Source organism: Orycteropus afer, unplaced genomic scaffold (genome assembly GCF_000298275.1).
Source record: "Orycteropus afer afer isolate SDZICR_OR568_19922 unplaced genomic scaffold, OryAfe1.0 scaffold00059, whole genome shotgun sequence".
NCBI classification, from domain to species: domain Eukaryota; kingdom Metazoa; phylum Chordata; class Mammalia; order Tubulidentata; family Orycteropodidae; genus Orycteropus; species Orycteropus afer.
Genome location: NW_006921646.1, coordinates 4,113,517 through 4,129,427, shown reverse-complemented (window position 1 = coordinate 4,129,427; position 15,911 = coordinate 4,113,517). Strand labels below are relative to the sequence as shown.

Genomic DNA, 15,911 nt, shown 5'->3' with positions numbered 1-15,911 from the left:
GACTGCTAACCAGAAGGCTGGTGGTTCAAACCCACCAGCCACTCCTCAGAAGGAAGGTTGGGCAACCTACTTCCGTAGTGATACTGCCTCGGAAACCCAAAGAGGGGTCGCTATGAGTCGGGTCCGACTTGATGGCAAATAACAACAACAAATATATATATCACACAGTGAGAGATACATTTTACACTAATATTCAGATGATGAGTATTCCCTGGTGGTGCCAATGGTTAAGTGTATTAGCGAAAAGGTTGATGGTTCAAACATACCTAGAGGTGCCTCGGAAGTCAGGCCTGGCAATCTGCTCCTGAAAGGTCACAGCCTTGCAAACCCCATGAAGCAGTTATACTCTGCACATACAGGATCAGCATGAGTCAGGAATCAGTGTTGGAGTACCCATTAAGCAAGGTAAGCATGGGCTTACTTGTGCTTACTTACTTATCTGTAGCAAACAATTTCACATTTTTTCACCACATCAGAGATTCTGTTTTTAGGTGTGGATAGCTAGCATCTCTCTCTCTCCCAGCCCCACAGCCTCTTCCTACAGAATCAAGCCTCTTTTCAAATTTACAGTCCTTGACAGGGACAGAGTCCTCAATAAGCAACCTAAGATTAGTAAGTAAGCACAAGTAAGCTCATGCTTACCTTAGTGGGTAATCAATCCACCTCTTGTTGGAATCAACTAGACTTGAAGACAACTAAAAACAATTCAGATGCCTGGTAGCTTATTGCTGGCATCCATTCCAGTTGGTTAGTGTCTGTTTCATACTGGTTGTTAAATATTTTTACATCACCATTGCAAGTGTGTGTGTGTGTGTGTGTGTAGAACAGTAGGAAATAGCAAGAGATTTAATCTCTAGAGCTCTTTTTCTGCCTTCCTTTTTCTCATCCTATTGTATATAACTAGGTCACTGCATCTCAAACAATACATGAACTATTTTAAGAATTTCTGAGTTTTTCAGTTTGCTTCTAGTTCATTCATTTTGCTTTCTGTTACTCATCAGAGGATAGGCTGTAGCAGGTGACAAACATTTATGAGGAAAAAATGGGAGAAAGCATTAATTCACTTAATTTATTCCTCCCAATAAAGGAAAGACAAGCATCACTTTGTTTTGGCCATGGGTCTCCTTGGGTCAGGGAAAAGAGGTGCTTTCAGGTGGCAATGGAGTGTCTGGATGGTGCAAATGGTTAATGTGCTGAGCTGCCAACCAAAAGGCTGGTGGTTTGAGTCCACCCAGAGGTACTTTGGAAGAAGGGCTGGTAAGCTACTTCCAAAAAATCAGCTATTGCAAACCCTGTGTAGCACAATTCTACTTACTCTGACGCACATGGGGATTGTAATGAGTAGGAATTGACTCAACAGCAATGGTTGGTTTACTGTTTGGCTGCCAGTAAGGGCTCACAGATAACATGATGAATGAACAAGTAAGAAACACAAATTAATGGGAAAACCTGGAAATGGGTGAATCTATTCGGTTTTACAGTCTTCATGTTCCTGGAAACTTCATGGTTATGATTTCACATGACTCGTACAATTGTTCTAAGACCCAGTGGTGTTTCAGGGTACTCCAGAAAGGGCCTGGAACTCCCCAGTGTCTGTAACCCAGAGACTGGAGAAACATCAGGCTCGATGCTCTCCCATCTCCTTTCCAGGGCTAGTTTTTCATTTTCATAGCTCTTGAGAGACAATCTTTGATGAACACCCTCTAACCCTGTGCTAAGCACCTTACTTACATTAACTCATACATTCCTCCCAGCAGCTTCATGAAGTATTATTATGATATTCATTTTACAGATGAGGAAACTGAGGTTCAAATAGGGTAAAGGGCTTGCCTGAAGTCATTAAGCTATCGAGTGACAAGAGCTAGGATTTGAACCTACCAGTCTGATTCCAGAGCTCTCACTCTTAACCACTATGTCTGCAGTGCTCTGTCATTAATACTGTTCACCAAATATTTCTAGTTCTTTCTTGGACACATGGGGAGATTAATCTTCTCCACCTACCCCTCTGGCCAATGACACATGAGCAGAAGTAGTGAGCATCATTTCTGGTTGAAACTTTTTAAGAGCCACTTTTAACTGCTATGTTCCCTTTTTCTTCCCTAGTAGTTCCAGGAATACAACACTGGGGCTTCCCTCAGCCTGAGTCCCTGAGTGAGGATGATGGGGAATAGAAACCTGTCCCTCCCCACTCGGCTGACCTACCTAAAAATTTCGCCATTCTAAGCCACTACAAACATGGAGTTGCTTGTTACTGCAGCCTAGCCTATCCCATGCTGACTAATCCAATACTATACAGTCTCCTGATCATTATCTTTGGTGTTACTTCCCAAACCTGCCCTCTCTCAACTCCTTAAAAGCACTGGCTCCACATTCAAACTTGAAAAGCATCAAGAGAAGAGGGGAGTTTATACCCCTAAGAGTCTGCATGGAAGTGGGGATGTGTTTTGAGACCTGTACCCATACTGGGCAATGCTCTGGGGCAGGGACTATACTAGCCAACTCTATACCCAGGGCTGGAAAGCCCCTGACAGAAACTGCCCTTACAGCTTCTCTCTCATACTCATTTATTGGCTCTCCTTAATTTTATTCCCCACTGTTAAAGAAGGATGAACTGGGCTGGCAGGAGGGCCGGGCTCGCAAGTCCTGGGGGCACTGCAGGCTGACTATGACCTTGCAGGCCTGGATCTGAACATCTTCCTCAGGGTGGATGACCAGGGCGAGCAGCCGGTCTGCCAGTCGTGACTCGTCCCCAAAGAGGGCTTCATGGAGGGACTGTTCATTGTAGTGCCATTTCACAGCACGGTAGTGGGGTGAATTCCGGCCCTCGCTCAGCCGCTCAGCAAACACCAGCACCTCGAACAGCAGACTCCCTGACTGTGTGGACTGGAACAGGTTCAGGAAGTTGGAGTGCACCTGCAGTGGGGATGGAGGGAAGATGGGGATGAAATCCCAGGCAAGTGCCAGGATGCTGGTATAAAGTTATTCTTTCATCCCCTACTGTCTTGACTCCCCAGGGCACCTAAGTTTCACATTCAAATGTGCAGAGGCTTTCTAGTTTTCCTTTCATTATCATCCTCTAACTTAATTGCATTATGTTCATGAAACATAAGTGATATGATAATATTGATTCTGGGACATTTGAGACATAAACTTTAAGACTTAGTGTGTGGTTCATTTTTATAAACGTTTTGTGTGTGCTTGAGAAGAATGTGCCTTTAATAGTTTTAGAGTACAGGGTTCTAGGTATGGCTCAAGCTTGTCATCTGTGTTATTCACAGCAAGGATAGCCTTACTAGGTCCCTGGGTGGTGCAAACAGTTTGTGCTCGCCTACTAACCTAAAGGTTGGCAGTTCAAACCCACCCAGTGGTGCCAGGGAAGAAAGCCCTGGCAATCTACTTCCATTAAGATCACAGCCAAGAAAACCCCATGAAGCAGTTTTACTCCGTAACACATGGGGTCACAATGAGTAGGGCTCAACTCCACAGCTACAGGTTTGGTTTGAAGTTCTTTTGATAGCCTTACTAGTTTTAGGTTTTTATCATTACAGAAAGAGTAGTTTCTCTCACTATGGTGGTAGATTTGTCAATTCCTCCTTGTAGTTCTATCAAGTTTTGTCATATATATTTTGAGGTTATATTACCAGGTGGCATACAAGTTTAGAGTTGGTATCCTTCCAGTAAAGAACCCTGTGGTGTGCACTGGTTAAAGCACTCAGTGGTAATTGAAAGGTTGGTGGTTTGAACCTACCAGCTCCTCCACAGGAGAAAGATACAAAGACCTGTTTCCATAAAGACTACAGCCTTGGAAACCCTAAGGGGCAGTTCTACTCTGTCCTGCTGAGTTACTATGAGTCTGAATTAACTCAACAGCAACAGTATTTTTTTTTTTTTTTAAATAAGCATCCTTCCAGCAAACTGAATCCCTGATTATTATGTAGTGATCTTTCCTATCCTTAATAATGCTTCTTACCTTAAGTCAGTTTTTCCTGATCTTAAAGTACATACATCATCTTTTGTTTTGTCACCTGAATTTCTCTCAGAGTTCAGGAAGCCTCTTAAAGGAGAACCCCCTCCCATCATGATGGATTCTCATTTTTTACTCAGGGTATGGAAGAGGGGAAGGTTTTCTATGCACCTAGTTCAGAAGCAGGAGGAGGAATAAGACAATCTCATCAGGGCTAAGTATCTGGAGAATCCATGTTTCTTCCCTCCCCAATACCTGAGTTGCCATCACCAGCCCCTCTTCAGTTCCCTTCTCACCTGACAGTTAAGAATGTCATAAAGAAGGTCGTTCTTCTGTGCCAGGTAGCTCAGCAGCCGTATGGTTTGCACCTGGAGAGAGGAGAGCATGAGAGGGCAAGTGAGTGTGGGCTTGAGCAGGAGAGACCCAATCTCTGCTCCTCCCTCTAGGGTCTGGCAAAGAGGGTGGGGCCTCAGCCACAGTGCTGGGGCACCTGCGACAGGATGTAGTCACACTGCAGGATCTCCATCAAGGAGGGCATCACCCGTCGCAGCTGAGGGTGCACAAAGTCGGGCAGTGGGATGTTGTTGAGGAGTCTGAGGCCAGCGATGTGCAGCTCTGAGTCCCAGATGGTAGAGATCAGTTCCAGCACCTTGATGGAGTGTTCCTGGGGTGAGGAGAAGAGAAGCATCTGCCCTTATGTGGTGGTCCCCAACCACCATCTCAGCCTCTGTCTTTACTCTCCACTGCCCTAATCCATGACATCTGGGACAAGCCCAATAGAGAATTCTGACCTGAACTCAACACCATCTGACACAGTGGACAATTCCTACCTCCTTTGGCATTCTTTCCGTACCTGGCTTTCTTTCATACTTCTTACTCTGAGAGAAATTCAGTTGACCAAACAAAAGCTGACATAGATAATTTAAGATCAGGAAAAACTTAAGGTAAGAAGCATTATTAAGGATAGGAAAGATCACTACATAATAATCAGGGGTTCAGTTTGCTAGAAGGATGCCCATTTAAAAAAACAAAAACAACTTTTCTGCTTCTGCACAAACTCCTCTATCTACATCATTCCCTTCATGATGTCATACAGACTCAGTGTTAAAAAAAAAAAAAATCAATATGCTGTTGATATTCAAGTTCACGTCTCCAACCCAAACTGCTACCTTGAACTTCAAACTCATATATTCAATTGCCAATTTCACTTCTCTCCTTGAATGTCTATTAGACACCTCACAATTAACTCACATTCCCTAACAAACCTGCTCCTTCCACTGCCTTTCCTGTCTCAGCTCTTGGTAACACCCTTCCTCCAGCTGCTCAGGCCAAAATCCTGTAGTCATCCTTGACTTCTTTCTTTTTCTCACACCCTTTTTCCAATCCTTCAGGAAATCCTGTGGGTTCTACCTTCAAAATGTATCAACACTCAGGCCACTTCTCACCACCCCTACTTCCACCACCCTGTTGCCTCTCACCTGGATTTTCACAATAGCCTCCTGTCTCCTTCTTCCACTCTTGCTCCTACAATCTGTTTCAGCACAGCAGACATGTTATACATGTCACTCCTCTGCTCAGGTGCTTCCATTTTATTCAAGGTAAAAGCTGAAGCCCTTACAGTGGTTTACAAGGTCCCCTCACTCCAGCCTCTTCCCCATTTCTTTCATCTTGTCTATTCTCTCTATTGCTACTGCCACAATGGCCTCTTAGCTATTCCTTGAACATGCCAGGTACATGCCTGTCTTCATGTTTTTGCACAAGCCATTGCCTCTGCTTGGAATGCTCTCCCCGCCTTCCCAGATATTCATTACCTCCTTCAAGACTTTTCGTATTGTCATCTTCTCAATGAGGCCTTGATTACACTCTTTAAAACTGTAACACCACCTCCAATGCAGTCTTCTTTATCCCCTATCTTTATTTTTCTCCATTGCCCTGCCACATGTAGCATACTTTTTAGTTTGAAAGAATTATAAATTCACAGGATGTTGCAAAAACAGTACAGAGAAATACCATGCACTCTTCACCCAGTTTCCCCCAATGTTATATCATTTTTTTTTTTTTAATTGTGATTTGGGTGAAAGTTTACAGAGCAAATTCACTTTCCATATAGCAGTTCACACACATGCTGTCTCATGACACTGACAAATGCAACAGCTCCCCTCGCACTTCCTCCCGATAGTTACTCTTCCCTGTGTCCATCCCTCCATGCACTCCTGCCCCCTGAGCTGTCTCCCTGTGCATAAACAGCCCTTCTTTATTCCATGATTATTCTCTCCAAGGAGTGTATCTACCTCAGGTACATGTTCAACTCATATGCTTGTCTTTTGTTTGGCTGGAAGCCACAGGTGCGGGTTCGATTCCAGACCTGAAGGGCAGTTAGGGGCCATAGTCTCAGTGGTTCTACCAGGCTCTATCAGACCCAGCAAACCTGATCCCTCTTTCTTTTCTTTTTCCAAAACGATTTTGAGTTTTGTTCCACATTGTTCTCCCTCTCTATCCGGAATCTCCTACACAGATCCCCCTCCGAGTGGTTGACAGTAGTAGCCAGGTACCATCTAGTTCTTCTGGTCTCATAGTCATATAGGTTGCAAATCGCACAGTGTACCAGTCACTAGGACTAATTGTTTCCATGAATCTTTGGTTTTCTTCATTCTTCTTTGCTCTGGACGAGGAGAGACCCATCGTTGCATCTAGATGGCAGCTTGTAAGCTTTTAAGATTCCAGTCACTACTCGCCAAAGTAGAAGGTGGAACAATGTTTTGTATAGTATGTTATGCCAATTGAGCTTGATGTCCCCTGCGACTATGGTCCTGAGCCCACAGTTTCAATTACTTTCTCCCTCTGGATAACTGGCTGTGACCAAGAAGTGACTACAACCTTGTCCCTTGTCAGCTCTACTATACCAATGGTTATATCTTACATAATTATAGCACAATATCAAAACCAGAAAACTGATATTGGTACAATATATGTGTGTGGTTCTGTGTCATCTTATCAAATACTTAGATTTGTGCAACAGCCACCACAGTCAAGATACAGAACTATATCAACACAACAAAGATCTCCTACATTCTACCCCTTTAGAGTCACACCCACATCCCTCCTGCCTCCAATCCATCCCTAATCCTTGGAAACCACTCAACTGTTTTCCATTTCTCCATAATTTTGTCATTTTCAGAATGTTATATATGTCGAATCCTACAGTATGTGACCTTTTGGTACTGGCTTGTTTTCATTCAGCAATGCCTTTGAGACCCTTCCAAGCTGCTATATGTATCAATAGTTTGTTCCTTTTTATCGCTAAGCAGTATTCCATGTATGGATGTACCACTCACCTACTGAGGGATATTTTGGTTGTTGCCAGCTTTCGGCTATTACAGATAAAGCTGCTATGAACAATTGTGTGAGTTATTATTTCTCTAGGATAAGTGCCCAGGAGTGCAAAAGCTGGTAAATAAACATTTAGTGGGGTTTTTTTCTTTTTTTTCCCCTTAAAAATAAAAGCTATTTTCCAGAGTGGCTGTCTCATCAACAATATGAGAGGCCCAGTTTCTCCACATCCTCACCAGCATTGGCTATTTTCATATTCTTAATTTAGCTGTTCTAATTGTCGTTGTTGTTAGTTGCTATTGAGCTGCTTCCAACACATGGTGACCCAGGAGCACAGAATAATAACTGTCTCTCTGGTAGCATAGTGGCTAAGACACTTGCCTGCTAACCAGACGGCTGGCGGTTCAAACCCACCAGCCACTCCTCGGAAGGAAGGTTGGGCAATCCTACTTCCGTAGTGATACTGCCTCGGAAACCCAAGGAGGGGTCACTATGAGTCGGGGCGACTCGACGGCACATAACAACAACATAGTTTTCAGGGTTTTGACCTTTCAGAAGCAGATCTCCAGGACTAGCTATCTTCTGAGGAATCTCTAGGTTGAAATGGCAATCTTTTGTTGGTGCTTAACATTTGTATCACACAAGGACTCAACTATTTTAATAGGTGTAGTCTTAATTTGCATCTCCCTAATTTGCATGTCCCAAGGTAGTACAAACAGTTCACATGCTAATTCACTAACCTAAAGGCTAAAGGTTTGAGTCAACCCAGAGACACCTAAGAAGAAAGTTAACTACTTACTGGTGATTTTGTTGCTGTTGTTGTTATGTGCCTTCGAGTCAGACCCGACTCATCACGACCCCTCCTTGGGTTTCCAAGGCAGTATCACTATGGAAGTAGATTGCCCAACATTCCTTCCGAGGAGCGGCTGGTGGGTTTGAACTGCCAGCCTTCTGGTTAGCAGTCAAGTGCCTTAGGCACTATGCTACCAGAGCTCCCTACTGGTGATTTACTCCCAAAAAAAGCCCAGTCCCTGAAAACCCTGTGAAGCCCAGTTCTGCTCTGACACATGGGGTCACCATGAGTTGGAACTGACTCAATGGCAACACTTGTTTGTTTTGTTTAATGGTCAGGGATTTTGAACCCCTTTCCACAAGCTTATCTGTCATACATATATCATCTTTGGTGAACTATCTCATCATGTCTTTTGCCCATTTTCCAACTGGATTTTTTTTCATTTTGAGTTTTGAGAGTCCTTTATATAATCTAAATATGAGTCCTTTGTCAGATACATGGTTTTCAGGTATTTTCTCCCAGTCTGTAGCTTCTCTTTTCATCCTACTAATAAGGTCTTTTGCAAAGCAAACATTGTTTCAGTTTTGATAAAATCCAACTTATCGATTTTTTAAAAAAAATTATCGATCACGTTTTTGGTGTCCTATCTATAAATTCTTCACCAAGCCCTAGGTCCTGAAGATTTTCTCCTCTGAAACTGCAATGACACCCCCCATCCCAGCCTTCTTCATCCCCCTTTTTTATTTTTCTCCAGCACATCTGTCACATGTAACACACTATGTTGTTGTTAGTTGCTGTCAAGTCTATTCCAACTCATGGTGACCCCATGTTATACAGCAGAAATGTTCTATAGTCCCTGGGTGGCTGAAAGGGTTAAGCACTAGCTGTAAGGCTGGTGGTCTGAACCCACCCAAAGGCACCTCAGAAGATAAGCCTAGCAATCTGCTTCTGAAAGGCCACAGTCTTGAAAACCTTAGGGAGCAGTTCTACTCTGCTCATGGGGTTGCCATGAGACAGAATCAAATCCAAGGCCATTAATAAGAGCAACAACGGTCCTAAAAGAAACAGATTGCCAGGACTTTTCTTCTGTCATTCTACTAAGTGGGTTTGAACTGCCAACCTTTAGCTTAGCAGTCAAGTGCAAACCATTTATGCCATCTAGGGTCCTCATAGCATACTACATATTTCACTTATTTGTTTATTGCTTGTTTTGCTCTGCTAGAAATAAGTTCTATCAGGACAGGCAATCTCTCTGTTCATGGCTGTAGCCCCTCGTGCCTAGAACAGTGCCTTGGCACATAGCAAGTGCTCAATATACATTTTTTTTTTTTTTTTTTTTTTTTCCAAGTTTCTTATTTCTGATTGCTGATTTTGGTATCTATATTTTCATACATTTTTTTTTTTTTTTTTTTTTTAATGAATAAAAGGATAGTGTGCTCTGGAGACAAGGTGTTTGGACCAAAAGGTATTACCAAAGACAGGTAACATCACCTGTATCTTTGCGAGCCATATCAAAGGGAAGCAAGAATTCTGGAATAAGAACCACAACCTTTCCATTAGTACCCTACCCCCACCCCTCTCTATCTGCTGAGACCTAAAGAACAGGTTGTTAGGTGCTATTGACTCAATTTTGACTCACAGTGAGCCGACAGGACAGAGTGGAACTGCTCCATAGGATTTTCTGGGCTATAACTTTTATGAGAGCAGATTGCAAGGTCTTTCTCCCATGGAGTGGCTGGGTGGTTCAAACTGCCAACCTCTTGGTTGGCAGTCAAGTACCTAACATTTGCACCACCAGGGCTCTGTGAAGGACAGGAAGGAGTTAGCAAGTCTGGGGAGGGTCTGCATGCAAAAGGAACAGTAGGGGCAAGGGCAGGGAGTGGGAGATCATGGAACATTCCATGCAGGTGGCTAGGGTTGGAGCAAGAAGGAAGCGGAGCTGGTCATCTTCTCCCGAGAACCCTGAAGACTGAGAAGGGGGCCAAAAGAATCAGATCCCTCTGCAGAGGGTGGTCTGACTTAGGGAAGGGGGCTGGGCTCCATTTTAGACACATTGGGTTAGAGAGCTTCTAGGCCATCTAAGTGGATGTGTCCAGATGCAATTGGTCATTCTCTGTCTCCACAGACAGAGAACCAGGAGACCACACATGAATGGAAACTGAGACAAGGAGTGGTTGCTTTCACCCAGAAAGAGAACAGAGGCCGGGTCCTTAGGACGCAGATACTAGGGAAGGGAGGAGGGACAGTGGTGCTAGGCCAGCTGCCTCAGAATTTCCAGCAAGCTTGTGGGAACAGTAGCTCCCCCTACTCCTTGAATGGGACTTCTGGTTGTGCGGCCCTGAAATCTACATCTGAATCAGCTCTCCAGGCGATTCTGATAATGAGAGAATCACTGCCTTAAGGGAATTGAAAAGGCTGAGGATGGATAGAGGCAGCCAGCAAGTGGAGACCTAGAGACCTTTTGCTGTTGTTATGTGCCTTGGAGTAGACCTGACTCATAGCGACCCCTCCTTGGGTTTCCGAGGCAGTATCACTATGGCAGTAGATTGCCCCATCTTCCTTCTGAGGAGTGGCTGGTGGGTTTGAACTACCAGCCTTCTGGTTAGCAGTCAAGTGCCTTAGTCACTATGCTACTAGAGCTCCCTTAGAGACCTTACTCGCCCCCCAAAAAAAGTTTGATGGCAAAAACTTTAAGTGTGAAAATATCAAGTGTTGGTAAGGTTATGACACAGTAGGAATGCTCATGAAGGGCTGGTGGGTGCATACACTGATATAGCCCTTCTGGAAAAGCTGGAATTACCTTTTGACCCAGCCATTCCATTCCTGCATGCATACCCTAGAGAAACTCTCCCAAGAATATTCACAACACAATGTGGGAATGACAAGAACTTGGAAACAATTCAAATGCCTACCAATGGGCAAATGGATAAATAAATTTCAGATTATTCATACAACAGATTACCACACAACAGTGGGGAGAAAAAAAAACAACTAGCAATTAAGCGTTGGGTTACTAGCCAAAAAGTTGATAGTTCGAACCCACCCAGAGGTACCTTGGAAGACAAGTCTGAAGATCTGCTTCCGAAAGGTCACAGCCTGAAAACCCTATGGAGCACAGCTCTACTCTGTACACGTGGGGTAGCCATGAGTTGGAACTGACTCAACAGCAGCGAAGAACAACAAAGCTACCTACATCGGTAAGGATGAATCTTTCCACGTGAGGGAGAAAAGACCAAATCACGGAAAAATACAAACTGCATGCTTCAATATATATGAGGTTTGAAAACATCCAAAACTGTATTTTACTCCGTTTATTGCCAGCCTTGCCTGTTAAGAGTATGCAGGAATACATGCATATACGGTAAAACTATGAAGAAACTCCAGGAATTGATCAACAAAATGCAGGTGGTGTTGGGAGAGGAGGTTGGGATTGAGAAGATAAATATGGGAGCATCTAATGTATTGGTCTGGTGGCGTAGTGCCTAAGGCACCTGATTGCTAAACAGAAGGCTGGCAGTTCAAACCCACCAGACACTCCTCGGAAGGAAGATGGGGCAATCTACTGCCATAGTGATACCGCCTGGGAAACCCAAGGAGGGGTCGCTATGAGTCGGGTCTGATTCCACAGCAATGAGTTTGGTTTGTAATGTATTGGTCATGTTCTACTTTTTAGCCTGAGTTGTGGGTATGCAGACTTGTTTTTTTTTTTTTTTTTAAATTACCTTACACAAAGATTATAATTTTTTTGTAGGTTTTAAGTAATTTATTTTTGATTTGGGAGAGATAGTCCATTTGATAGAAGGAGATATGGAGGTCAAGGAAGAGTTTTTTGTTTTGCTTTTTTAAGATGAGAGGGATTAAAAAAACAAAAACCAAACCAGTTGCCATCAAGTTGATCCCGACACATAGTGACCCTATAGAACAGAATAGAGCTGCTCCATAGGGTTTCCAAGGCTGTAATCTTTAGGGAAGCAGACTGCTACATATTGCTCCCATGGAGGGGGTGGGTTTGAACCTTTCAGTTAATAAACAAGCACTTAACCACTGTGCCACTAAAGGCTCTTCCAGAAGGGATTAAAACCAAACCAAATTCACTGCTGTCATGTCGATTCTGATTTGACCCTCATTGGGTTTCCAAGGCTGCAGATCTTTATGAAAGCAGACTGCCTCATCTTTCTTCTGTGGAGTGGCTGGTGGATTTGAACCACCAACCTTTTGGTTAAGAGCCAAATGCCTTAAGCACTACACCACCAGCACTCCATCCAGAAGGGATCAGAGCATGCTAAATGTTCATGGAAAGGAGCCAGGGAAGGCTGTATTAGACAGAGACGACAATCAAGGAGGGAAGCCCTTAAGGAGGGCATAGAATCCAGGACTGAGACTGATACTGACATTAAAAAATAACAACAGTGGCCACATGGTGACCACATGTCCTCATGGTGACCTCATGTGTTTCAGAGTAGAACCGTGCTCCACAGGTTTTTCAATGGCTGGTTTTTCAGAAGCAGCTCGCCAGGCCTTTCTTCCAAGGTACCTGTGGATGGACTCATACCTCCAACCTTTCAGTCAGTAGCCAAGTGTGTTAAATGTTTACAGCACTCAGAACTCCCTACTTTGACTATAGACACCACAGGAAAGAAGAAATATTGGGTGTGGAAACAGGTAAGCCTAGGAGCTGGATAGCAAGAAGTAGGGGAAACTGACATTTGGTGGCTTCTGTTTTCTCTATGCAGTGGTAGTAGGGGCATCTGTGGTCCAGTCATAGCCTCTGACCAACACATGGGACCAAGCATGGGGCTTGTTTGGAGTTCAGAGCTACTTCTAGCATACTAGTTGAGTTTCATCCTGAGATTCAAAAGCTTTTATGACCCTGTCAGGAATCTAACCACCATTTGCTCTTTTGCTTCCAAGGAAAAATATTTATGTGGGTTACAAACCCAGATCCAAAAGAAAAAAACTTCTGGAAAATAGCCTCTTTGTTCTCTGCCAATTAACAGACCTATAGACCAAGGATATTCTATGTGCTCTGCCCGTTTGTTTCTGGGCTCACCTGGATTTTGAGCCTGAATTTTCTGATGCCAGAGAAAGCTTTAAGTGCATTCAGGGCTTGGATTTTGACACTGTTGTCCTTGTCATCCAACATGCAGCCCACCAACCTGATGTCATCCACAGTACATGCAGAGGCCTAGAGAGTGTGGGGAGAGATACAAGAGGTGGGAGAAGCAGGTGTCCTGCACCCATGCCCCTCCTGTTGCCAAGACCCCTCAGTTTATCCCTCCCGCTATCAGTCGCAGAAAAACCGATTCAAAGACCAAATCTGACCAGTCAAGGGGGCAGGGAGCCAGCTGCAGCAGCCAGAGGCCAGGCTGGCCAGATGGGACTTTCAGATTGCCTTCCCTCACCTCAGCCTCCAGCAAGTACACACATCGTGTGATGCTGTGCAGGATCATGCTCTTGGCGTACTCATCCTGTTTGCACTCCAAAGAGTTGAGAAGTCTCCGGAGCTCGCCTGAGTCCCGTCCATGCCGCTCTCGCTCGATTGCCAGGCCTAGATAGCCACCCAACCCAATACAGGTTGTGGACTCAAAGGTTATGAAAGAATGGAGTTGGGGAGCTGGGGAGAGGGACTGAGGACAAGGCTGGTTTGCCTTTTTTGAAGTGAAGCCTCTTACTAAGTAAAGGACCACAATGTATAGTTAAACAGGGAGTATACTACACAAGGGCACAAATGTTATAGATTTGTATATTTATTATGACAATTTTCTGTTATACGGCAGTAACGTAGTGTTCTGGTGTAATTACTATGTAACAATAATATTTCAGCAGATGGCAGTAAAGAGTCTTGCAGAAGGGCCACCTTTTTCTTATTTGACCAAAGATGCCACAGGAATTAGTGGAGCTAGGCAAGTAGGTTCCCAAATTTTCCCTTTCCTTAGAGTCTTTAGTTCTGAATTAGGAAAGGGGAAGATGCTGATGCCAAGTTTCCAACCAGTGGGGTCCTGGGAGCCAGAAGGAATAACACAGTGTTTGAAGGTTGACCAGATGAAACCTGAGGATCTATTAGAATCCACTGGGGACCCTGAACTAGCATGTCTAGCAGGCCTTTACCTAGAGGATTACAAGGTGGGTTTGAGGAAGAATGGGAAGAAAAATAGGAAGGAGATATAGGAACTTTAAGGAGTCACCTTTGGGCCCTCCCACAGAGGAGGCCTCAGAAGCAGGTGCCTCCTGGGGCAGAGCCCTCTCCCCAGGGCCCGGACACTCACGGGCGATACAGATGGGTGAGGCGGTGCAGATGGGTGGTTGACATTTTATGCCAGCCTTGATGGCCTTGTAGAGCAAGTAGATGGCCCCGGCGCCCGTGGCCAGGCCCACTACACCTTTGCGGATGTCCAGTTGCCCCAGGCACTCGGGAATACTCATGCCCATGTCTTCAGCGCTGCCTTGCGGGCATGAGCTGGGCCCGAGGCACTTTGGAGGGGACCTTCCGGAACCAGAACCTTCTGGCAGGGCCAGAAACCAGGTTACTAGAACTGGAACCCAGGCAACAAAGGGAACTGGGGAGACAGTGGGGTAGAGGGTTGAGGGTGGTGGTCAAGGAAGGGGGGCAGCCAGAGGCACTTGAAGGTTCAGCTACAGAGGCTATAGGAAACAAAGCTTGAGGCTCTCAGGGAATTAAAAGGCTGAGACAGAAGGGTTCTTTGCTTCTCCTTTTCATTAGGGGAGCCAGGTTGGTGGGCCCCCAGCAGGTGGCTCCAAAGGCTGCCTTTTGCCCATTAGATAGCACTAGAGGACCATTTGTGGGCTGGAGCCTTTGCCCTTCTTGGGAAGGGGCATCCCACCGGTAGTCCAGTTCCCTCACATCCCTGGCCCTCCCATCTTTGAGCTCTGAACCAAAGATCCATCCCTGGCTCAGGGTGTTTTTGCAGGCAGGGCTCCCCCCGTTAGAGGAAGAAAAGGAGGGGGGGCACCTTATAAAGTTTTGCACAAGAGTCTTGAGGCAAACCCATCTTTTCTAGCATCTGCCTGTTTCATTGTAGTTTATATTTCTCTCTACCCTTGAGGGCAGTTGCCTTTGCATCTCTAGCACCAAGCACAGAATCCTGCACTTAGCAGGGGCTCAAGTCAGGTTCTGTTGTTGAGAGGACAGCCAGTGACAGAGAGCCTGGAAACTGGGTCTCTGGGGCCCACCTAAGCAGAGTGACCCTGAAGGAGGAAGGGACTGCCCTTGCCTGGGTCTCAGTTTCTCTATTTGTAACCTGAGGGGATCCAGATTTACTATCCTAAAACCCCAGGATTAAAATGTAAGTAGGTCTGGCCCTTTAAGCCATGGGAGGCCTAAATATGGAAGTGCTTCTTCCCAGCCTTCCCGAGCCTCACAGTGTAGGATGAGGCTTGAAGCCTTCTCTTGAAATCCAGGAGACACTATCCTTGAGGATGAACCCACCCTTGGAGGCCTTGCTCTCCACCCGTAGGAGAGGGCAGGTGAAACGCCTGCTTCCCAGAGTCTCCTCACACCCTCTTGCCTCACCCTCTGGTACAGAACAAGGAGGTGACAAGCCCCAGACCAGGGTCAGATCCAGAGCCAATGTTTAGCAGGGTTGAGCCAGAACAGGGCTTCTCCTGCCTGGCTTCGAAACCCTGTTGGGAGAGCTGGGATAGAAGGCTTTGTCCTGTACCTGGGTCAGGGGGAGGTGGGGAAACAGAGATGTGGATGCCTCCAAAAGATGCTGTAGCCAGTTAGGTCTTGGCTCATCACACTCCAGGCTGTAGGCTAGAGACAGACAGCACTCCTGGGGAGCCATTCTCTTCCATTCCTTTCTT

At 45.2% G+C, this 15,911-nt stretch overlaps 1 protein-coding gene across 1 annotated transcript; it reads right to left on the bottom strand.

The window, feature by feature from the left end:
* Positions 1-2,583: 2,583 nt before the first annotated feature.
* On the bottom strand, positions 2,584-14,516 carry ARMC12 (armadillo repeat containing 12). The gene is made up of 6 exons (XM_007939382.2): positions 14,354-14,516; positions 13,490-13,635; positions 13,138-13,272; positions 4,455-4,628; positions 4,261-4,332; positions 2,584-2,913 (listed from the first exon to the last, which is right to left on the bottom strand). Exons 1-6 carry the CDS (start codon positions 14,514-14,516, stop codon positions 2,584-2,586), a joined length of 1,020 nt encoding a protein of 339 aa, XP_007937573.1.
* Positions 14,517-15,911: the final 1,395 nt, after the last annotated feature.

Coding starts and splice junctions, on each gene's coding strand:
- ARMC12 (XM_007939382.2), bottom strand. CDS start 14,516: ATGGGCATGAGTATTCCCGAGTGCCTGGGGCAACTGGACATCCGCAAA. Junction 13,636..14,353: donor CTCACCCATCTGTATCGCCC/GTGAGTGTCCGG, acceptor GTGGCTATCTAG/GCCTGGCAATCGAGCGAGAG. Junction 4,629..13,137: donor AATTCAGGCTCAAAATCCAG/GTGAGCCCAGAA, acceptor TCCTCACCCCAG/GAACACTCCATCAAGGTGCT.